Source organism: Fundulus heteroclitus, chromosome 23 (assembly GCF_011125445.2).
Source record: "Fundulus heteroclitus isolate FHET01 chromosome 23, MU-UCD_Fhet_4.1, whole genome shotgun sequence".
Taxonomy (NCBI): domain Eukaryota; kingdom Metazoa; phylum Chordata; class Actinopteri; order Cyprinodontiformes; family Fundulidae; genus Fundulus; species Fundulus heteroclitus.
Window position 1 is genome coordinate 34573147 of NC_046383.1, and position 24739 is coordinate 34597885.

The window sequence follows — 24739 nt, forward strand, 5'->3', positions numbered from 1 at the left end:
CTAAACCTAACCCCCAGCCCAGAAAAAAGTCAGAACCACAATAAAAGCTTCTCACTTTACATCAAAGTCCTCACTTTACAAGTAAAATGAGCAAGAAAACGTTCACGCCCAGCTGCAAGTACACACACACTTAAAGGCAATTCAGAAAGGCCAATTAACTAAACAGTTTTTGTTTTTTACTGTGGGAGGAAGCTGGAGTACCCAGAGAGAACCCCCCCCCCCCCCACGCACATGGAGAATACGCAGAAATAAATAAAAGAGAAAAGCTGGGTTATGAAAACTTGGATCTTTTTGGTGCCAGACGACGGTGCTACCGACTCTCCACTGTGCAGACGTGCCAGCAGTTAACTAAAAAATTCACATGTTGTTAATACCTGTTGTGTTTTCCTTTGATTGGGCCCAGTCTGATATACACAGCTAATGGATCTGTACCAGAAGCCCAAACCAAGTCAGCTAACGGCAGCAACAGCCGTTGTTTTGTGTTCTGGTTGATGGAGCCACGATCTGAGGCCCACAGTGAGGAAACTGCTGTGAGGTTTCCTGTTGCAGTTGGGTTTGAGATTTCCTGTGTCGTTGGGCAACACAAAACAAAGTTTAAGGTTTTTACTACTCTGCAAATACACTTAATTAAAAACATTTTTACATTAAAATATTTAATAGTCCCCGTGATCCATTTTGTCTGATTGTCTTTTATTTCCTTCCCAGTGTGCCTCCAGTTTAGTTCATTCCTTTGTGACTTTTCTGGATGGAAACGTGAGTTTGGAAGCTTGTGGGGTTCAGTGGTACGTTTTATAGAGTTAAGACTGAAATAAAAACAGCGCTGATGTTTACTAGCTCGATGAAATCAACCATTTGGTCGCATCTTTCCATCTGCGGCTCAGATTTAATCTCGTCAGCGTCATCAGGGTGACCAGAAAAAAAAATCATCATGCAGAATGATTTACAGAAGTTACTCCGCCATCGATAGTCCAGCTTCATTCCCACCGACCCGTAAACCTGAGAAGACCCGCCCACTGAGGACCCTAAAAATACCCGAGACGAACGAGAACCAGAGCCTGATTTGACGGTATTAAAAAGATAGTTAAAATGTTAAAATACGTTTCTCTGGTTTCTACATCATTAAAACAGCGGTTGTATAAAAAATCTTAATAACTGCAGTAAAATCCAGAGGTGCTGCTGAGTTTTCCTGCAGCTCAGCCTCAGGTGCGACTCTTCAGACGTTCTCTGTTATCAGAGACCAGACGGTCGAGCCTGAAGGTCACATTTCACATCTGAGCTTCAGTTTATATCTGATACATTTTTACTATAATTCACTATAATCCAGTTGCTCTGTCGGAGTGAACAACGCTGACCCAGAAGACTTTCATTTCCTCCTCCAGCAACCAGAAGGTCAGTGATCCAGTCTGCAGATCAACTCTTCCTGGCTTCTGCTCAGCGGTCTGCTGCTAAGACCTTTTCTGCTGATAAACGTCTTCTGATGCACGTGCCGAGGAAAACACCGACAGCCTTTGGTCCGTCAGTCTGTGGCAGGAAATCTGGATAAGTTTAACTTGTGGGATCTAGTTGGTTATCATAACTCAGAAAGTTGAAAGGATTTATAATTAATTGTATGTGCTTTTGACAAAGGAAAGGAACATTTTCTCCAAGGCATTAACTTTATTTAGTCCGCTTCTTCAACTCAGAGTACAATACATTTTCTTTATATGAAAATACAATTTGATTAGACGAATGTTCCAAGGATTTTCCCAGATTGTTAGCTGAAATAATGTCTAAACATGATAGTTCTTATTATTGGGGATTTTAACATACATATTAGTTGAAAAACCTTTGATGAAGGACTTTTTAAACCCCATTGCCTCTTCTCTTCACGCTGCCTGTGTTCACACAAAAAGGAAATACTTTTCAAACCTTATCCTGTCTAACTGTCAGAAACGTTGCAGACTCTTTAAAACTATTGATAATGTTCTTAATGTTCCACAGACTGTTTACACCAAACCTTCCTCACAGGCCTGTGAAGAGTTTTTACACTTTTTATGTGGATAAAGTGTCAAATGCTCGGGCTCAGGTAATCCCTTCTCCTATCCTGTTTCTCAGTCATAGCTGTTGACTTTTAAGTATTTAAAGGAGTTTACTGATAATCCTAAGCCCGTTGGTTCTCCCATAGATGCGCCCTACGGAGGTGGTTTAAAGAAGTAACTTCTACTTTGGGGCCTCCTCTTCTTGCTGTTAACAGTAGTCTGTCCTCGGATGTTATTCCAAACGATTGGAAACTCGTCACAGTGCAGGATTTGATGAAAAAGTCAGCCTAGATCCAACTGTACTGTAAAATCTTAGGCCAGTCTCCAAGCTGCCTTTTCTTTGAAAAATGTTGGAGAAAATAGTCTATGTGCAGCCAAATTTTGATGCTGCTAATCGCAGCGTTTTAATTTCTCGCTTAGAGTACTTCGTCGGCATTCGGAGAACTGCCCTTGACGCGTTCAGGTCCTACATGACTGAAAGGACTTTCTGTGTCAGATTTAAAATCTTCTTCTGCCTCCCTTTCTTGTGGAGTCCCACAAGGCTCAGTTCTAGGGCTTCTTTTTTCATTATTCCTCCTTCCCCTGGGCTCTAGTTTCAGGAAGCACAGCTGTGCATTCCATCTTTATGCTGATGACTGCCAGGTTTATGTTCCCATGAAACATGAGGGAACCTACTCTGCACAATCACTGTTTGAGTGTTTTGAGGAAGTAAGAGCCTGGATGATTATTTACTTCCTTAATGTTAATGACAAAACATGTTGCCTCATGCATGCTCAGTATGAGGGATTGCTGCAAAGCCATCAACAATGCAGACGACTGTCCACTGTGGCTCTACGCTCTTTCAGGAGGAGTGAATGCTGCTTGGAGAGACTTGATGCAACCTGCTGGGTTTCCTTAGAGAGGAAACTTTCTCACCAACCTGGAGGATCTGATGGAAGCTGACTTTGGAAAGTCTGGAGTCCCAGGGTCTCCAGTGGGTCATAAACCATAAAGCTTTACGCTCTTGATCATTATAAAACCCATAATCACCAATTCTGGGGTAAAAATGGTGCTTTGAATACTTTTATCACAACCCGCCTCAATTACTGCAACTTTCTATACTATGGAGTCTCACAGACAATCTTCTCGTCTCCAGCTGGTGCAGAAAGCAGCTACCCGCATTTTAACTGGCACACGAAAGAGAGAACACATAACTCCTGTTTTAGCTTCATTGCACAGACTACCTGTTCATTTTAAGATTATTTTATATGTTTTTCAATCTTTAAATGGTCTGGCCCAACCTCTCTGAGCTTCAGTAGGTGCATCGCCCCTCCCACTCGCTCAGGTCTGAGGACCAGCTTCTCCTGGACGTGCCGAGGACGCAGCAGAAGGCTTCACATCAGACAGGCTTCCTACTGTCTATTTTTAAATCTAATTAGCTTTAGACGGAGCATGAGAGCTCACCTTATTCGTTTTTTCAAGTTTCTCAAAACATCTTTTATGCTTTTTATATTATGTTTTACTCAAGTTCCTTGTAGGTTCTTTTCTGTGTTTATCATCAATGCTGTCTATATTTGTGCTTATAAATAAAATTGGGTTACCTCAATTATGAAAGTGTCGAGTTCAAACAATAAATATTAACAAATCCAGTACCTTGAGCAGTTTTCCTTTCTGAGTAGAAAAAAAAAGTATTTCCTTGAAGTTGGTTTAACATGTTTTTGAGGCAGAAATTCAACGTCAGATTTTAAGTGGAACAGGCCTAATAATCTTTCCAGAGCAGATATTGGTATCATGTTGGTCAGATATCACACAGAATCGGTTCTTGCTCACCAGATAGCAGACGTCTGCTCTCAGGCCAGCTCGACATGTTCAGGACGCAGACGTTAGGTGAGATAAGGGGAACATTCTGGTGTCTTGTGAAGTAAACAGAACTAGTAATCTGAAAGCTGCTTCAGAACCGTCCCTGCTGGGTTTTGCAGCGGCATGATTTATTTTTCTGCATTTTGTGCGTTTCTCAGCATTGTCTGCTTAGAAGGAGGGATATTCACAGCTGTTAAAGACTTTCGAGCTTTACCATCAAAAGTAACAGCAGCACCAGTAGTCATCATATCATGATGCTGCTGTGGCCCAGACTGTGAACCTCTCATATTGCCATGTCTGTCCTGTGAAAACTGTTTTACTTTTTCTAAGCACTTCATCTCTCCTGACAGGTTCTACGCTCAGTTTCCCCCCCGTGCTTGTGTATCTTCTCCTTGTTGGACGTTTCTGCCAAGAATAATTACAGTATGACCACATAATGATCGAGTGTAAAATGGAGTAAATGGGACACGATTTAAAGGTGGTTCATATGTGTGACTTAGAAATATGTCATTCTGATCCGTTAAGATAATTAGCAAAATTAAACAGCTAGCTTAGCCTGTAGTTAGCTCGTAATTAGCTACATGGTAGGAAGGATTTTTTTTTAGAATAAGTAAATTCTGTAAGACATATTTAATCGTAATTAGTAACATTGTAAAACATCAAACATTGAGCGCTTTCGGTGATGTCAGAGTCATAGTTTTTTTTACAAATAAACAAAAAGGTGAATCTCTTCAGAGATTCTTCTGTAAATCCCCAGTTGGGATTGGTCCATTACATCCCCAGCTTGTCCAAATTATTGCCTGATCAAAAATATACATTATATACATAGTGTTCTACCACATGACACCAATTTTGCTAACAAAACACATTTGGTCAGAACTCATTTTGTCATTATGAATGGACATCAACACTTTATGTGGAAATGGATAACACAGAATAATTTTATATTCATTTGAAAATGATCAATTAAGTCCAGTATTTATGAGTCGCTAATATATGTCGGTTTTAACAAACATTTTAAATAGGGATTGAAATGCACTTTCAACATCTTTGGCACTATTATTCTATATATTGCCAGAGCAACAATATTTCAATACATTTTCAAATAAAATCTACATTCTTATCAGTGTGCGACTCTAGAACAGTCAGAACTTTGTCATTTGTAAACCACCCAAACGCCACGGTGTTGCGCTGCCGTCACAAGGGCTGGAAAGTCAGAGAAATATGCACGCAGCTCCATTACTCAGTGAACCACGAGGAAAAGTCACGTTGTGATTAATATTGTCGTCTCAGCACTGAGCCTGACCCGCAGCCTAAATACTTTCAAAATGACGACGTCAGGGCACACACACCAGCAGAGAAACAACACAGCTAAATGTTAACATTGACACCCTAGCAGGATCTTTTACTGTACTAATTAGGGTCAACATATATTTAACATTTCCCCCCCGTTTTTAACGTCTAACTTTAATAAGATTTGTTTTATATCCCACAGGCTTGTCAAGTTTCAGCTTTTTTGAGCAGGTTTAGTGAAAATATCAGGAGCCACACCAGCAGCTGAGCAAAATGCAATCATTATCATTAGGTACAGACGTAACAAAATAAGACTTAATGTCTCATTTTGCTATCATACGTTACAATCACTTTAATGCTATTGCCTAATTGCAGACTATTATCTCAGAATATCTAAATGCACATTTCTATAAATGAAGCCTCAAATCATCATTGCACAATAAGCACTTTATTACGTTATTATCTGTTATCTGTGACTCATGAAGGACAACTAGTTCATATAAACTTTTGAAACTTCATCTTTTTCATTATTTAATATTTTTTAAGCACTGTTACTGTAGAGTTCAAAAATAAGTGAACCTGACTCGCTACGCGCTCAACATTTCCAACACAATTTGTCCAGATGATTCATCCAAAAAAAATCCATGGAGACGTTAATGCATTTTTAAAACTTTTAGTGAGTAGATAGAAAAAGGTGCCATACATACAAACAAAGGATAAGGGCGACAGAGTTAAAAAAAAACATTTGGCTCTACTCTGTGGGCTACCCACAATAAAACTCCCATGACATCCATAAAAAGTGACACGTATAGAGCCTTAAACCAAAGAAGTAATGAAAATAATAACAAAATAACCACAATAGCTAGATATACAAATTCCCAAAATTAATACGAATTACCAATAATATCCAATAATTTGAAGAAAAGTAAATTTAGCAAGAAAAACAAAAACATAACATTAATCATAATGCCTACCAAGAAAATCACAAGATATAAATTCAGGCTCCTACTGTAACCCTTGTTCTTTGCCTGTTTTGTTTGTTTGCTTGTCCTTCTCATGTGTTCTCTTAGCTGGAGTGGCCAAAAACGCGCACCAACAATAAAGAATCTTTGAATCTTTTTGTGCTTCTTCTGTCGTTCTGCTCTTGTCTTCATCACTTTATGCTGCAGAATGGAGTTTCTCTTCATTTCTCTTATAACATAAACTCCTGTCTATAGCACTTATCAGATACCTTGACGCATGTTCAGATGTTGTCAGTTAGATTCCTGTGGTTGTTACTGTGAGCTCTTACCTACAATAATAACTGTCAATGATTTCAATTTAATTAAACTATATTAATATAGCGCAAAGAGTCTTGAAAGATTATGTCATGCAGGTTGGAATACACAACTTGTTTTAGTCTCTTTTCCATAAATGTGCTGTTTTGTTCCTCATCAGTTTCGGCCTGTTCCATCATCAGATTGAAAGGAAGTATTTTAACATTTTAGACTGTCTATTTTCATAGGACATCCTCCACTCCTACAGACTAGTGCAGACCACGCCTATTAGCACAAGGACACGGAGAATAAAGGAGGCGTACAAAAGAAAATTTAAAACCGTTGTTTTTACCACCGTCTTTGATTTATAAGCTAACATGTCACCCAATTTACATATTTAATAAATTCTAAAAAAATAAATAAAACAATATAAATACCTTTTATAATGAAAGAAAAATTCCAGAAGTAGTGAATAATAATAATAATAATAATTATTATTATTATTATTATAATAATAATTATTATTATTACAGATATTACAATCAGCATCAAACATAATATTTAAATAACCACACGATTTGCACACAATTAGCTAGATTTACACTATGCAATAACATAATAAGATAATATACAGAAACTAAATAAAATTCTTAAACACGTCTATGCAAGGTATTCTAGCGACATCTAGTGGTGATTTTTTAACACTGCAGCCACTGGTGCCATAAAACAAGCTTCCTCCTACTCCTGCAGCAGTTGTACTTTTCTACATTTTCTCCAACTTAAATCATCGATGACACCATATGACAACACCGAAGCAATATAAGTGTGCATTGCTTTACATTTGAATCTTAGCTTTTCTATTTTAAGTAATAAATTAGTTATTTCCCCCTGATTTTGTGGCACCCCTGTAGACTATGGTGCCCTTAACATTTGCCTGTATTGTGCTGCACACCGTGTTGTATAAGAAACACCAGAATAATAACAGGTTACAAAATGTTGGAAATGTTGTATTTTAATCAACTTCAGCCCATTCTGTAAACTTGTAGTAGTTTAAGTCTTTAAACCCATAGACACACAGAAAGAGATATTTCTGTGTATCTATCAGGAAATGGTCTTCTCCTTCAGCCCCCCTTTGTTTTGGTGTACCTCAGGGGTCCATTACTTATTTTTTTTTCATCACTCGTGTTACCTTTGGGACACGAGTCCCTTTCATTATAACTTTCCCGTTTCTTTTTTATGATTTCCTTGTGAAATGGACGTCTCAGTACCAGTGCAGCCAGGATTTATTGTGTCAAACAGTGGTTGAAATATAGTTTTTGTTCATTAAATAAAGACGACAGAAATCATTGCACCTGGAAATCATCACCTTCTGCTGCGGATCTGTTTGTGGTTCTGTGAAGGCAGACTTACATCAGGTGGCAGTCCAGCATCAATTTATGAGTCTAATTATGAATAAATTAGTGAATGGATAAAATCTGTGTTTCAAACAGACAAAATGCCATTAAACATAACCTAATCAATTGGACTAGCACTCAAATGACACTAAAACACTACAGGTAAACCAGTCTCAGATACTTCACTATTAATTAAATCCTCTAATTGTCGTCCTGATTTTATTTTTTACTTTCCAGTTAAACAACGACTTACTACACATGTAATAAAGTTCAGGTCGTTTCAGTCCTGCAACCTGTCTCTGTTAGAAATAAGGACCCAAGCTCATGTGAAGCAGTTGCATGAATCAAAGTAAATGTCATCAGCTCCATCATCAAACCACTTTCTCTCTCAGGTGCCTTTTTTAGGTCATGCAAGTCGTTCCACTTCCTGTAACCCCCCCCCCCCTACACACACACACCTCCTTATCATGCCACACAAGCAGATGGGCTCCTCCAACTCTGAGAACCTTGAGAAGTAACGCAGGTCAGTACGTTCTGCTTTTGCTTTGTTCCTCATCACCTGATCCTGTTTTCTGGTTGTTTTTCTTTGTACGCAGTTCTGGACTAAAAAAACAACAAACAAAAAAACGTTCTTTACATCTGAGGTGAGACGATCACAAGCGGCTGTAGTTGTATAACCACTAGCTGACATCTGCCAGCATGCAGGAGGGCGGGGGTGCAGATGTGAGTCTGGATGTTGTAGCATGATATTAAATTAGTTACGAGTCATTTTACTACCCGACGTTATGAGCGAACAAGTTGAGGCCGCTCAGGAGTAAAAGCTACAAACCATCAGTGTTACAGCAGCCTCTTCATTTAGAAAAAGACCAAGAGAGCAGCGAGACCGCATCAGAGCTAAAGGTGGATGCAAATGATGAAGTTTCATAACCTGCAGCTCACGTTCACAAAAATCAGTCTCAACTTGGTTCTGTTAACTATTCAGACCCAAAACCACTTGAACCTTTGCACCTGCTAGCATGCTCAGATGATCAGGTCCTCGCTCTCTGAGTTTAAAACATCCATGATTTAAATCCACTTTTCATAATGACTGACATCTAAAAAGAGGACCTGATCCGGTGTTCACCTCCCGGAAAGTTCTGCTGACTCGGACCGAAACAAAGGAGGACTCAGAGGAAAACAGAATCCAGAAGAACGTCTATCCAAATCAAAGCATGCCAGATTCATTAAGGTGTGTTATGCTATGACACTTCTTGATTTGGTCTAATTTTGTTACTTCCTGTAAGGTTTCATCATAGTCAGCATCAATCAGTGACTTTCTCAAAGGGTTTTCTTTGTTCATATTTCCTTTCCACCGGACGTTCAAACTGAAACAGAGAGACAATGGAGCTGCACCTGAATCAAGTCATTCCACAACCCCCTCAGCAGCCATTAAAAGCTAAAGAGGCCTGTTAATCACCCATTAATTCAGGTCAGGTGTGTGGAGAAAGGGAAACACCTCAAACATGCTGGACAGTGGGTCCTGAGCACCAGGGCTGAAGACTCCTTATGTAGATGCACTAATAATTCTGGAGGCACAGAAGAAATAATTCAATTGAATTTTATTTATATAAACGCCTAATCATGATACATGTCATCTCAAGTCTCTTTCCAAAGTCAGCTTCCATCAGATCCTCCAGGTTGGTGAGAAAGTTTCCTCTCTAAGGAAACCCAGCAGGTTGCATCAAGTCTCTCCAAGCAGCATTCACTCCTCCTGAAAGAGCGTAGAGCCACAGTGGACAGTCGTCTGCATTGTTGATGGCTTTGCAGCAATCCCTCATACTGAGCATGCATGAAGCGACAGTGGAGAGGAAAACTCCCCTTTAACAGGGAGGAGAACCTCCAGCAGAACCAGAACCAGGCTCAGTGTGAACGCTCATCTGCCTCCACCCACTGGGGCTTAGAGAAGACAGAGCAGAGACACAGAAAGCACAGAAGCTCACATTGACCTAGGAGTACTTTCTATGTTAGAGAAGACAGAGCAGAGACACAGAAAGCTCAGAAGCTCACTTTGACCCAGGAGTACTTTCTATGTTAGATGGTAATAGAGGATGATCTGCCTCCCCTGATGATGTCACAGCTAACAGAACACCAGACCAGGTGTACCTTCTATGAAGAGAAAGATGACAGAGAACAAAAAGTTAAAATCTGGAATAACAACAAACAATGCAAATTGGAGAGCAGTAGGAGAACTCAGCAGAGTGAGAGAAATAGACCCTGATGTCCTCCAGCAGCCTAAGCCTATAGCAGCATAACTACAGAGGTAGCTCAGGGCAACATGAGCCACTCTGACTAGAAGCTTTGTCAAAGGAACGTTTTAAGATTAGTCTTAAAAGTAGACGGGGTGTCTGCCTCACGGACCAAAACTGGGAGTTGGTATGGAGCCAGAAGGGTCTCAATATTCACAAATACACATATTTGTAATGGATTTAGGAGGACCCAAGAAATACCCGAAAACAAGTGAGTACAAAACTTTAACAGTCTTTATTTGACGCTGGCGGCGCGGTCCCCTGGCTCGGCTCGCACTCTGCGACTGGCCGCTCCTGAAGGCAGAGTCGCAGGTTAGTGACCAGCAGATATTGACAGGTAGGTGAGAGAGAAGTAGGGTCACTAACCTGGACGTGCTGAGGGCAGAACTCTGACTCCTTATGTCGATGGCGTCCGAGAGGGGGTTATCCAGGGCTCTTTGTCCAGGTCCGGTCCGGGTCTTGTCAAGGGGAAATCCGTTTAATCCAGGCAGCGGTTTCCAAGGGAGAATCCAACATAGCGTCCAGGTCCAGGTCCAGGTCAAAATCCAGAAAGCACAGACAGACAGGGGGCAGGCGAACTCGTTTACTCACGGACAGGCTGGGGTCAGAAACACGGAGAGGCAGTCCAGTTCTCTGAGGCTGACAGGCAGGACCCAGGCAGGCAGACAAATCCAAAGGGGCAGACAGGTTTCCAAAAACAGAGGCAAAAACAGGTCGAGAGGCAGACAGGAATTCAAAAGAAGGCTGGAAGCGCTCACAGTATGGCTAGAGACGTTCTGGCACTGGAGGCTGCGAGGAGCAGAGCTTTTAAGCAGCCAGGGTGGAGAAAAACACAGGTGTGCTGATTGCAATCAGCAGCTCCAGTGCCAGAAACGTTACAATATTTGATTCATACATGCACAGGACAAGATGTTCAAGACAAGATCCACGCATGCACAGCTCGATTCATGCAAGCACACAAAAATCCACAAATGCACAAAAAAAATCCACACACACACAAGACAAAAGTTGGGAGTGTCTCTCAGTTGGGAGCAGCTGAGAGACACTGGCCGAAATCGGGGTCCCTCAGCCGGATCAGCGAGATCCCACTGATTACGCGGAGCTTTAATATCCAACTTCACCGCGCTATCCGCCAGAGAGATACTGGCTTGCGGGACAGGGGCGCCAGAGGCGAATCGTCAGGACACATAGGAAGAAGGTAACGGCGAGGTCGATGAGAGCTCAGAGGGAATCACTGCTGGCCGGCTGGAGGTCAGACGGAAGAAGCCCGCGGAGTTAGGACGTTGGGAGCTCAGAGACCAAGGAGCGCTGCGGGCGGATCCAGAGCGACTTGAAGGGAGCAGAGAGGCGGCTTTCGAGGCCGGAGGGTGAAGGCGGAGACCTGCTGCTCATTAGGAACCACCTGCAGAGAGAGAGGGAGAAAAACGGCTGCTGCCCGCTGAAGCCTGACAATAAACTCTTTCTCTGAATCCCTTAGGAACTATGCTGCAGTTGCACTAATAAACCAATTAAAATTAATAATAAAACAAAGTATCATAGCAAGCAGAAAACAAGCTAAGCATATCAAGTTATATGTTTTACCTACCGCTCCACTGACGTTGTCAGAATCTGTGCTGAGGTCTGAAAGCGCATTGTGCTCACACTACGCGCTTCCTGAACAGGTTGAATGTGATTGGCTTATGAGTAAGTCACCCCACGTGGAGTACTTTCCTGTGATTGGCTTATACAAGGGAGGCTTCTGATTGGTTGCAAAGCATTCTCAGTTTAAAAAAATGCTTGTGTGAATCCTGAGACGGCAGGAAGAGTCTGAAAAATCAGACAAATGCAGTGAAGTTTAAAGTCCAGAGCTGTGGATGTATGAATCACATATTGAGACCCTTCTGGCTCCATAGTTATTTCCACAGGAGAGGACTAGTACAGGAGGCGGACTAGCTTTTCAGCATCACCCCGGGACAGAATGTTTATAATTTTGGCAATATTATGGAAGGGAAAAAAGGAAACTCTGGAAACCTGTTTATTATGGGATTTAAATTACATGTCTTAGTCAAAAATAACAGCAAGATTTTTTACATAAGGCTACTAGAAGCGGAGCCAAATAGTAAGAAAACAGTTCTTATTCTGTGAATTTTATTTGTAAAAATCACAAAACAAATCTGCAGTCTTTGCAGGACTTGATGGATGAGAATCTATCTTTAAGACTAATGTTAAAACTTTCCTTTTTGACAAAGCTTATAGTTAGAGTGGCTCATACCCTGAGCTATCTCTATAGTTGTGCTGTGATAGGCCTAGGCTGCTGGAGGACATCAGGGTCTAATTTTCTCACTCTACTGATTTCTACTGTTCTCCAGTTTTGCATTGTATTACATTGAAATGACTGTCGTAATTTCAGCTTTTAACTTTTGCTCTCTCTCTTTTTCTTCATAGTAGGTACACCTGGTCTGGCGTTCTGTTAACTGTGACATCATCCAGAGAAGACGGCTCACCCGCTACTTCCATCTAATGTAGAACAGATTACTAGATCAATGTGTGCTTCTGTGCTTTTTTGTTTCTCTTGTTGTGTCTCTGTTCTGTCTTCTGTAACCCCCAGTCGGTCGAGGTAGATGACCGTTCATACTGAGCCCGGTTCTGCCGGAGGTTTTTCCTTCCCGTTAATGGGTGGTTTTTCTTCCCACTGTCGCTTCATGCTTGCTCAGTATGAGGGATTGCAGCAAAGCCATGGACAATGCAGATGACTCTCCCTGTGGCTCTACGGTTCCCCAGGAGTGACTGCTGCTTGTCGGGACTTTGATGCAATCAACTGGTTTCCTTATATAGGACATTTTTGACCAATCTGTATAATCTGACCAAATCTGTATAATATGATTGAACTTGACTTTGTAAAGTGCCTTGAGATGACATGTTTCATGATTTGGCGCTATATAAATAAAATTGAATTGAATTGAATTGAATGAAGGAAAAAGAAAAGTCAAAGAAAGTGAGATTTCTTTCCATCAGGATCACAAGTGTGAAGAATCTCCTTTTTCCCACAGTGAACCTGGAGTTTTTGCTCCACCTGTATCTTCTCCCAGACAGAACTGTGGTCTGTCTCTGGTCAATTTCAACCCTGCAAGTAAAAACTAGTGTTGCAACGATACCGATACCAGTATGGGGTGGGGCTCCGATCCAGCACTAAAATGGTGGTATCGGTATTGGCGAGTACCAACAAATAGGCACCGTTACCATTTTGATGTTTGTATGTCACTTGAACGCAGCCTTCTCTCTCCCGACTAGTAAAATACATGTTATATAAGCTCATGAATGTTGCACTATTTTGGCCTTTGAGAGCCAAATGTTTATCCAACTATTGTCACCCATTCCAGGTAGGCAATAAAAAGTTCTACTACCCTAAGTAGTATGCAGTTCTTCATATATGCACACCCATCAGTTTCAAACAGATGGAATTGGTATCGGCCGATACTGCACAGCCAGGTATCGGTATCGGGGCCAAAAAATGGCATCGGCGCAACACTAGTAAAAACAAAAATTATTTTACAAAGTCATCAACAGAGGCTGAAAAGCAGGATTGATGATAGCAAGTTGACAACTATTTCCCGTGAGTTCAGGGGTTTAAATGAACAAATGGAATATGAATGTTTCTGACAACTTTTAACTCATTCAGCGTTTTGCCTAATTACTATAAATTTATGATTTTTTAAAAAAGGAAGCGGACGCTTTCTCTCAAAGGGTCTGGTTGATTTTTCTCTTCAGAAATTAAATCATCATTTAAAAATTTTATTTTTGTCATCTAGAGCTGATATCAAATTTCAAATGGCTTTAGTGGTCTGCCTTCCTCAATGTTCTTGGACGTGGGAACATCCCATATTCTGGTTAATATAGAGTCAAACTCAGCGTGTTTTAATGAGGGCTTTTAGATTTGGTTCCTGTCGGCTGGTTTTGAGTTTGACTTGCAAATGCTGCAGAGAGCATCTGCTGATGGAGCCAGAGACTGAAGGACAGTTGGAGAACGCCTGAGGCTGGCAGGCAGGTGAGTGCTGCAGGTAGGGTTCCCTGCAGATTCAGGTGAGCGTGTCGCTGTTTCCAGCTTCAGTTTTAGTCATTGGGGATTTTTATTTTCCAGGAGTTTCAGCTCCTTGGGTCGACATGCATGTACTGTGAGTTTTGTGAAGGTTCTGCAGACAGTTTGGATGTGACGAAGCTGAGCTGGGATCAGCTCTGTACACTAGCAGGAACATCACCTGAGCCGTGTTTCATTTTTTTTATGGTGCGTTGGGTTTGGATCATTTGAATAGTTCATCTGTAAACAAAATAAAGCCATCAGTGTCCCTCTGTCTGACAGCTAAACACGCCCATGCAGTGGGTACTGTTTGGCGTCCTGCTGTGGGTAGAAGCTTGTTCTGTGGTTTCAACCTATTGAACAAAAATAGCCGATGCGGAAGATCTTGTATAAACTGTGATAATGACAAACACTGCTGGGCAGTCTTGCTGCTCATCTTTTGCAGACTCACTTTGTTATCACGCACAGGAAGCAACTGGCTTGCTGCAGGCTGGCTGTTCTATCTCACATCTGTGCTTATCTTTGGCATTAGAACCCAGAAGCTAGAGCGGCGAGAAGGACATGATGATATTTCGTTTCTGCTCAGCGTGGTTGGATTAAACATATCTGAACCAGAATAATCAACGATGACGTCCAATGGCTCCACCAACCAGACGCTCTGTGATCCGATCAGCAGGTCCTCTCTTCCTGGCTTCATATTTATCTACAGCCTGGTGTTTCTGGTGAGTCTCTCAACTCTGCAGGGGGTAAAATTCTCACACATCCGGCTTAAGTGTCATGCCCTTCCCTTTCTTTCTCATCTTCTCACTCTTTCCAGACAAATCTCACTCTAAATAAGAAAGTAGTTTAGACCACACAGGAACCTTGTTTTCCACATGACTGCATACCAGTAGTACTCCTAGCCAGAGTTGACCGTCTCTCTCTTCAGATGGACAGATCTTCATACCAGCGAAAACATTTTATCTGTTGGTGGGTGTTATGGGAATATTATTCTGAAGTCACTATGGCCTTATGCCACTCGGGCCTGCTGATTGCAAAGCCAAATGCTGTGTAGCTACTATGCGGGATGATGATTGTCTAGGATAGATTGTCTTTGTTTTGTCTCATGCAGTGGCGGCTGGTGAAAAAAAATCTTGGTGGGGCTGGCCAATAGATTTCCCTGCCTAACCCAGTACATGCATTTAAATTAAAAGTCGGAAAATTACAACGATTCCACAATAAGCATTTAATTAGTAAAAAACATTGTTCACAGAGGATTATTTTGGTGGTTTTGTCTTATTAATCCTTTTCAGACTCATGCCAGAGGGTTTGCATACATTGTACATTTACGTATATTATTACAAAACGAACATTTACGTCTTGACTTAAATATATATCCTCATTTTTTATTTATATAATGATTTAAGTAGAACAATGACTAGAGCAAAATTAAGTTGTATTTACCGGAGATGAAGTGTAGACTGCAAATTCTGTCATGGTATGATGGCTCCCACAGTCGATTGCGATTGTCTGCCTGCATCTTTTCGTTGAAATTATCCATTTCTTTCTTCTTTCTTCGTCCTAAACGACAGAAACGTACATCCGACGATTTGGAATGCCTCTGTGTGCAACCGGCAGCACAGCAAGTCGTAGGCATTGTTTAGATTCCAAAAATAAACTAAAAGTACGTTCTAATGCACCCGTTTTGTCACGCTGGTAAGCGAAAACAGTGCTGTGTTTGCCGACCACCGTGACCCGGATTTAGCGCGGATGTAGCTCGTGACGTCACGCGTGAAGTGCACCTGTCACTGTGCAGCTAGGGCTACGACTGCAGTAGCCCCAAACCCATTCATTTTGGCGATGCTTATTGGCCAAATATTTATAAATCTTCCCTAGCAACAGTATACGATTGGTTATTTCGCTACACTTGTAGGGCTCCTTGAGTGACAGCCCCACAAGTGTAGAAGAAGAGAAATGATACGTTCTGTTGGTGGAAATGCACTGTTAAATAATAGAGTCAATCAGTATAAGTGTTTTAATAATTCTTATTACATGTAGCCACGTACTATTAAGTGAAAACTGACATTAATAATACTTTTAAAATCTATATATATTTCGACTTTTCCCCTCCACATCTAGGGAGGGCAGCGCCCGACCGCCCCCTATGGGCCAGCCGCCACTGGTCTCATGCCAAGGCCACTGTGTAGTATTAGGGAGAGCTGAAAGCGAGGAGGGGCAGAAACAGGCAGATGCAGACTGCAACAGGACAGTGGGGTGCGATTACTTTCCATCTATGTGATCTCTGCTCTGTTTCTCAAAGTGTTGGAATTTCAGCACTGCACCGTTTCCTTATTCAATAACTCTAGGAAGCCAGTTATTGTTTAGAATTCGTTCCACAGTGGGACTTACACCCGGCTCATTAAAAGGTGCAACATAAAAGACAAGGAAAAAAGAAAGATTGTTTAAAAATAATAAGTTTACATTTTATTCTCGAAAATAAAACAATACAGAAACGCTCAGAAGTTTGCAAACGCTTTAAGTACAACAAAAAGTCTCTCCTTAAAGGTGTAAGCCAACAAGTCTTCAACACAAGTAAAAAAAAAGTTCCCTAAAGATCATAAGCAAAGTCCAAGTCAAGACACGGCAATTCAAATCAGTCACAGGCAAAATGTCCTGTCAGCAAAGTTCACAGGCAGAGGCATACAGCACCCGCAGTACAGCAGCCCAGAGTGAAGGCTCGGCTTTTATCTCAGCAGTCTCTGTCATCCTGATTGTCTTCAGCTGCTGGGTGGCCGGTTCTGTCCAGGTGTCCTTGATCCAATCTTGGCCATACAGGTAAAGCTTGAAGTGTTTTCAAAAGTTCACCGATAGAGAGATGCAGCAGTACTTAAAAAAACAACAAGATAATGGTAGAGAGCAAAGAAGAGTAGAGGCCCTGGGGCTGTAAGTGTAAGACCCCACCGGACTGCGTTTCTTGACTGATGTGGGTCTCTATGATTGGTTCCTGCAAAAGTGATTTCACCGAGCAGCTGAACAGATCAATCCATGTTCACCATGAAGCAAACACGAACATTAAAATGTGCTGCGTCCAGGATCCTCGGACAAAGACTGATGCGGGTTGGGCTCTTTGTCGAAGAATTGGTAGATGAGAGAAGCGCTCACATCTCCAATGGTCACATACCGATAACTCTGGGAGAGATGTACTTTATTTATTTATAAAGCACTGTAAAACAACCACAGCTGTGACAAAGTGCTGCACACATAAAAAGATGAAATGTTAAAAACAATAATAGAATCAATAAAACAGAGTAAAAACTAGTCTCATGTTGTGTCAAAGGCCAAGGAATAAAAATGCATTTTAAGAGTTTTAAAAATGGACAGAGAAGGGACTCATCTAATTTTGAGAGGAAAATCATTCCATAGACTTAGAGCAGCTACACTAAAAGCTCTGTCCTCTTTGAGCTTCCTTTTAGAGCTCGGTGCCTCTAAGAGCAGCTGGTCAGCTGACACGAGGCATCGAGTAGGAGCAGCGGAGTCTCTGGCACAATAAGATAAGTTAACTCAACACCTGTTAGCAGCAACTAACTTTTTTGTGATGCATACAACTTGACTTTGATCAGTTTTTGTATTTTTTTTCATTTGATCAATTTTAATAAAACATGGTAAAGGGCTTGTACAGCGCTTTAACTAGTCTTGACGACCTCTAAAGCGCTTCACACTTCAGTTCAGTCACACATTCACGGTGGGGAGCTATGTTAGTAACTACAGCTGCCCTGCGGCAGACTGACAGAGGCGAGGCTGCTATGCACCGGCGCCACCAGGCCCTCTGACCACCGCCAGAAGGCAATGTGGGTGAAGTGTCTTGCCCAAGGACACAACGACAGAGACAGTCAGTGCAGGGGATTGAACCAGCAACCCGCCAATTGCAAGACAAACTCCCAAACCTCTGTGCCACATCGTCCCTAAACAGATGAATTAGCATAAACCATCACACTAGAAAATCAATTTTGTATATGCTAAATGTAATTTAATTTTTTATACATACTGCCGTAGACGATGCTGCTGTAGATGTTCTCATTTATGTCCAGCAGGCTGAGTATCTGTAGAGCGATACGATGGTGCTGACCTGCTGGGTGATGAACTTAAAAGTGTTGGCCCCATCTGGGGCTAAAATCACCTCCTTGGTTTTGTCCACATTGAGGAAGTGGTTAGTTTCCACCTTTCTTTAAGCTGCATTATCACCATCAGGAATGAGTCACTGGCGGTTGTGTCAGCTGGTTTCAGGGGATGTTCTCCAGCAGAACAGCCTGTACTAAAGAACACACTGAAAAAAGGGAACCAGAAGTAAGTACAAATTTCTTGAAATTAGTGTATTTTTCCTTGATTTAAGCAGGTATATACGACTATTTGCCAATAGAATAAACATTTTTGCACTAAAAATAGGAACAATTATTCTCCATTATCTTATTTCAGGTGCAAGGTATTTAACTAACTTATTTTAGGGGTAAATATACTCATTCCATTGGCAAATAGAGTTATTTAAGTGCTCAAATCAAGGTAAAATACGCTAATTTCAAGAAAATAATACTTACTTTTAGTTCTTTTTTTGTAGTGCATATAGAAGAACAATAGCTGAAGACGTGGTCGAGAGAAAATACAGATGCTCATCTGAGCAAAGGCCTCACTCGTTTATAGTCAGCATTGGAGGATCTACTATGGAGCCCTGCTGGATCCGAAATGGAGTTTAGCTAAAATGAAGTTACTGCAAAACAGGCTCATCAGCGCTGAAAATAAATCTCTTTATTTGGTTCCAGAGATAATTTTCTTGATTTTTTTAACACTACTTTACAGAATATGTAATCACAAAGTATGACACACTGCTGATGGAGCACAGAGGTTATTAGTTCCTGAGGAAGGTGCATTGGTCTGACCGGGAACGTAACGTTTGATCTCCTGATGTTCCCCATGTAGGCGGGTATGATCCTCAACAGCTTCACCTTGTGGTTCCACTTCTGTCGAGCTGAAATAAACAACTCTAAGAGCTGGATGATCTACCTGAAGAACCTGACCATTGCTGACTTCCTGCTGTGCCTTGGACTCCCCCTCCGCATCGCTGACTACGCAGGCAGCCACGACACTGTCCACCAGTTCTACTGCACCTTTGGAGCGGCCATCTTCTACCTCAACATGTACACCAGCATCCTGCTCATGGGCTACATCGCCGCCAGCAGGTACAAAACCTTCCATGACCATTTTAAAACCCAGCCCGTAGAAAATTCTGGCTAAAACCTGGCCCCTAATTCCTTAAAAAACCCAGAAGACCTCCAAAACCTCATCTCCTTCCAGTATGTCTGTTTCAGAGAAGGTTTTAACCAAAACTTCATGAGCTCAGACACAGGTAGAGCCGTTCAGGAAACCCTTTTTCAGGCATTTAGAACAAAACGGGTTATTACTTCAGATTCTCTGAGTGAAATGTAGACCTGAGCTGAGGGACTGGATTTCCAGCTCCAGATCAGCTGCTTCCTCAGCTGCAGGAGTTAAACTAGATCAACACTTATGCAGGAGTGAAGGTGGGATGGAAAGGATGCAGACTGTAGCAGAAAGCTGAGGAACATATGCAACCATTAATCATAGGTGTTCTGTAGTTGATTATCAGCTGGTTCTCTGGAAAGGTGCAAAGAAACAACTTTACACTAATTCACAAGAATCGTATTCAGCCCTGGGATTGTGTGGTGGCTCAGCTGTTAGCATTGTTAGCATTGTTGCCTTGGCGAAGAAGCTCCTGGGTTTAAATCCCAGCCAGGGAAATATTTGCCAAGAGTTTTCATGTTCTGGTTGTGCATGTGTAAATCCTCTCCAGCTACCCCAACTTCCTCCCGCCGCCCAATCATACCTGGGTAAAACAGGTCCTCAGCACGGCTCAGTAAAAGCCGACTGCAGGCTGAGGCGATGCGGCCGTTCAGTAGAAGTGGCTGGACCACGGGGTGATCGCTTACCGTCCAGTTTGATGGGTTTGCTGCATCTTCTAGAGAATGGTAGTCTGTTTAAATAAGAAATGAAGATTACAGGTAGGCAAGAAACACAGGAACACGACAGACAGGAGAGCAGCCAGAACCTGGTAGTGTGATGGAGGACAACTGGGTAAGCAGACAGAATACATCAGGGAGGAGACGGTCGATGGAGTAAATTACACAGGTGAGAGGGGTAAGCAATTAGGCAGGAGAGGAAGGCCATGAACTGAAAGTGGGAGAGGGAGGACTGAATCTAACAGGAAAACAAAAACAGCCAGACAGGAGGGAATAGCCAAACTAAACTAAGGACAGGCAGACAATAAAGGTCTAACAGAGCGGCCATAATCATAATGAACAGAAGCTGACTAAAACAGGAACAGAATCTGACAGAAACAAGAATAGAAGAAGCTCTTTTAGACCCGGGGGGTGGGGGTGGGGGGGTATGAAGTGCCTCACCTGCATTTAAATAGACGGCAACAATAACGAGGAATTCAGACCAAAGCGTTCCAATAACACTTTATATAGACCCCAGCTGAATTATTTAAATGTGAAAATGAAGAACTGAAACGCATACTAAGAAAGGTTAGCTACGATATGCTGTTACTAGCTGTGTTTTCATCCAATTCTCCTGCAAATTCCGAGCAAATTTGGTGCAACAAAGCGTTGGGCCGTCATACCGTGACGTTGCTGTAATAAGCAGGAAGTAGAGATTGCTAACTAGCAGACCCCAGATTAGTAACGGAGCGAGGCTTTAAGGAATGTGCTGATTTGTCAAGAGGGCTGGAGAAGCTCTGCTCAGCTTTCACATTTGACATGACCACCGTAGACTAATAATAAACGGGGATTAATCTGATTAGTTAGTTTTTCTACTAATTAATATTGGCCCTAAGAAAAAGTTTAATGGCTGAAATTCTCCATTGATTAAAAGCTGTTTTGTGCATCCTGGGTGTCTGGAAAGATCATGTGAAGGATTTGATCTTCCTCCTCCAGCAGCTTCCAGACTGCCAGTGGTGGACACACTTAACTCATTCAAATCCATTTTACACGTCTTACCCACTGTCCATGCAATTTAGTGGTCCTTATTTAGAATCAGAAAACACTGGAGAGTGTAAAACGTTTGCTTGGAGAAACAATGTCACAGCAGGTTAATAAGATACTGTGTTAGCGTGACTTTTACTATAATTAGAAGAGGTTCACGTTGTTAAAACCTTTCAAATGAAACATATCTGACTACTTCTGTATTCATCAGGTACATGAGGATCTTTCAACCTTCGAGGGCTTCCTTCCTGATGACCGTGCCAGCCGCCCGTCTCATCTCGGCCATCACGTGGGGTTTCTTCCTGCTCCCCATAATTGTTTACATCATTCTGACGCTGGACACCAGCAAACCTCCTCCTGCTTCCACCACCTGTGATGTTCTGCTCAGCGGACCGGCCAAACTGTTCTACACGGTCATTCACGCCTCTGCTTTTGTCATCTTCCTGCTGGTGCTCGGCTCTCTGGTCTTCTTCTACTACAGCACCTCTCGCAGGGTGCAGCAGGTCCAGCAGAGGCGGCTGGGCTCCTCCAACTCCAACAAGCTGCTGAAGTCTCGCAGGAACATGCTGGTCCTGGGCGGCGTCTTCTGCGTTTGCTTTGTTCCTTATCACCTGGTTCGACTTCCATACATCGTACTGCGAGGACAGTGCTCAGTGGTGCTGTACTACTTGAAGGAGGCGACTGTCTTAATATCAGTTTTTAACATCTGTCTGGATCCTCTTATTTACGTTTTTCTTTGCAAGGACTTCAGAGCGCAGCTGAACCTGCTGCAGATGTTCTCCACCCCAAAAGACAGCTCAAGCATCTCATCAGAAGTGATGTAGAAGAAACCCGACGGACCCAGCAGGGCTGACGTACATCTGCTCATCCTCCTTAATTAAGTCGTGAATTAAAAGCGGACGCGTTGAAAACAGCGGTAGAGCAGCTCAGTCGTTCTGTGAACAAACAGGCTGCGCTTCTTTAAGGCTGGAGGCCTAAAGTCGACATAGAAAGATTGCAGACAATGGGAGGATGATCGACTGAAATTATTCTTGAAGCTGTTAACAGAAATAGAATATAATAGAATAGGCCTTATTGTCATTGTACAGGATGCTACTCCCTTTGGTGCAAATTACAACAAGCATAAAAAGAAATACTGTCATAAATTAAACCTCAAAAACAATCATATAAACAGATATATACACACAGTAGCAGCATCAGTGCAGGTGCAGTTATGATTGTAAACATGATGCGAAGCAATTAATTTCACTTAGTGTGTTTGGTTAATTGCACAGAACCTTCTTCATTTATTGCACAGGAATAAATATGTTCAATATATTAATGATTAATTTTGTTTTGTGATTAATGGATAGAGCGATCGGAAAGAAGCTGAGTCTATTTGTCCAGACCCGTTACGGTCGGCCTGACTGTGAACTTTTCAGTTCATACAGTCAATGCTTGATCTTGTCAACGAATGTAAACGAATATGCTACTATTATATTTCATTTTCCTCTCTTTATGTTGAGTGAGAACAAACATGATACAAACCTTCATGTTTTAAATTTGGAACAGGGTGTGCTGAGTTCCTAATGCGTTTATGGAAATAAAAACTCCTCATTTTAATCACTTTTTAAAACACAATGCTGTTATTTTGAACATGCGTGGGAAAGGGATGACATTTAGGGAAAACATTCAAACGAGTTAGAGTTATTTCCTTGTCTTACCGTGGGACTGGAGACACTTTAATGAGACTCATCTGTCTCCATCAAACCTTATCCTCTGCATCTTCTCTCACATCAGAAACCTACAATGTTTTTGTTCTGTCCCTATCAAATAAACTTATAATAACCGTCATGCCTCTTTCACTCCATCAGGTTCATATTTATTTGAATATGCCTTATTATATATTAACAATTCCACAGTATCCCACCCGTCTGATAAGGCTTTCTCTTCTACTGTACAGCATACCTTAAATTAAATTTTGCTTTTTTCATATTAATCTTGTGTGTGTGTGTATGGTATCTTCTGTTTACTGTTTTTTGCCACATTCATGCCATGCAGAGTTCCACATTGTGAGACAATAAAGGTAATTCTGTTCTATTATATCTATTCCATAAAATGTCAGGATCACTTTTACATTCCTGGGGATCGTACAGTTGTGTTTATGTTTTGCACATTTTTAGTATTGTTTAGTATCTGTAGACTCAGTTCCTGTCCTTAGTCAGTTTTCTGTTCATTGTGATTTAAGTAGTTTAGTCTTATTTTCTGACCTGACTGTTCTTAGTTCTGTTCATTTGGCCTTACCTGTTTATTCACCATAGTTTTCTGTTAAAGGGGCCATGACGACAAATGTTTGAAATGTGGTGATAGCTCCTCCAGGTACCGACAGACACATGTGGCTTTCTCAACTGATGAATTTATTGAATCCATATTGGTATACAGTAGATTTAAACACACCGGTAAAACTAAAAATACAGACAATACAAAAATTAGCTTGATTAAAATAAAGACAGTTAGCAAATAAATTTATTTCTAAAACATAAAACCATACGAAATTCCTCATTGGCTAAGTACAAAGTAAGGAATTAGGAAAATACTTATTTTCCTCTTGGTTTTGCTTCTTTTCTTAAACCTTTGTGTCCATGCTCTTTTCTTTCTATTTTCTCCTACACTTGTGCTGGATAGATTTATCGCTAATCCAACACAAGCACACTCTGACACCCCAGTGCTCTCTAATGAACCTTCACAAAAATAATCTACAAATACAGATAAAACATGTAGAAACAGAGGTGTGGTAGTTACAATGGTTGTAGCCAATCAGACTGAAGTCAACTTGGTAGAGCTGCACATCCAACCAACTGAGGAGGAACATTTGGCCTGACAAAACGACAAGCTGATGTTATTCTTTTTTATACAATTATTTAGAGAATTTACATATGCATACATATCAACTAAATGAAAAAGTTTATACAGTGATGTCATGGCACCTTGTTTTATTTTAGAGTAAAGTGCTGAACAGACAGACCACAGGAAGACACAGCGGAGCTCATGGTGGTTAAAGATAAAGCAACAGCAACAGTTTCACAACCTGCAGCTCATCGCTCCGCTGCCAGCGCTGCTTTCATGCACCTTTCAGTGGTTCAGTTTGTACCCGGATAAAGACATCTCCGTCATGTTCAGCCAGCTTCTGTTTATTCTAGTCCCTTACTCAACCTACTGTAATACGTAGCCACTGAAATTATTAAAGCTACAAATGCTGCTCCATGTTCTCCATCCAACCCTCCAGAAGCTCCCAGCCGAGCAGCTGGCTCGCCACAAACTTCTCTTCATCTTTGATAGCCTGGATGAAAGCAGACTTTCTCTGGACTTCACACAGAAGTCATCAGTCAACGTTCTGCTGACAAACCTCATCAAGGGGAACCTGCTTCCCTCGACTCTGGTCTGGATCACTTTCAGACCTGCAGCGGCCAATCAGATCCCTCCTTCATGTGTTGCCAGGGTAACAGAGGTACGAGGCTTCACTGACGCCCAGAAGGAGGAGTACTTCAGGAGGAGGTTCAGTGATGAAGAGCTGTCCAGCAGAATCATCTCCC

At 41.6% G+C, this 24739-nt stretch overlaps 1 protein-coding gene across 1 annotated transcript; it reads left to right on the forward strand.

Moving 5' to 3' along the window:
* Positions 1-14620: 14620 nt before the first annotated feature.
* LOC105923628 (P2Y purinoceptor 14) lies at positions 14621-22984 on the forward strand. The gene is made up of 3 exons (XM_012859604.3): positions 14621-14861; positions 19090-19349; positions 21379-22984. The coding sequence occupies exons 1-3, from the start codon at positions 14766-14768 to the stop codon at positions 21989-21991; spliced, it is 969 nt and encodes a 322-aa protein (XP_012715058.2). The 5' UTR covers positions 14621-14765; the 3' UTR covers positions 21992-22984.
* Positions 22985-24739: the final 1755 nt, after the last annotated feature.

Coding starts and splice junctions, on each gene's coding strand:
- LOC105923628 (XM_012859604.3), top strand. CDS start 14,766: ATGACGTCCAATGGCTCCACCAACCAGACGCTCTGTGATCCGATCAGC. Junction 14,862..19,089: donor TCTACAGCCTGGTGTTTCTG/GTGAGTCTCTCA, acceptor TTCCCCATGTAG/GCGGGTATGATCCTCAACAG. Junction 19,350..21,378: donor GGCTACATCGCCGCCAGCAG/GTACAAAACCTT, acceptor TGTATTCATCAG/GTACATGAGGATCTTTCAAC.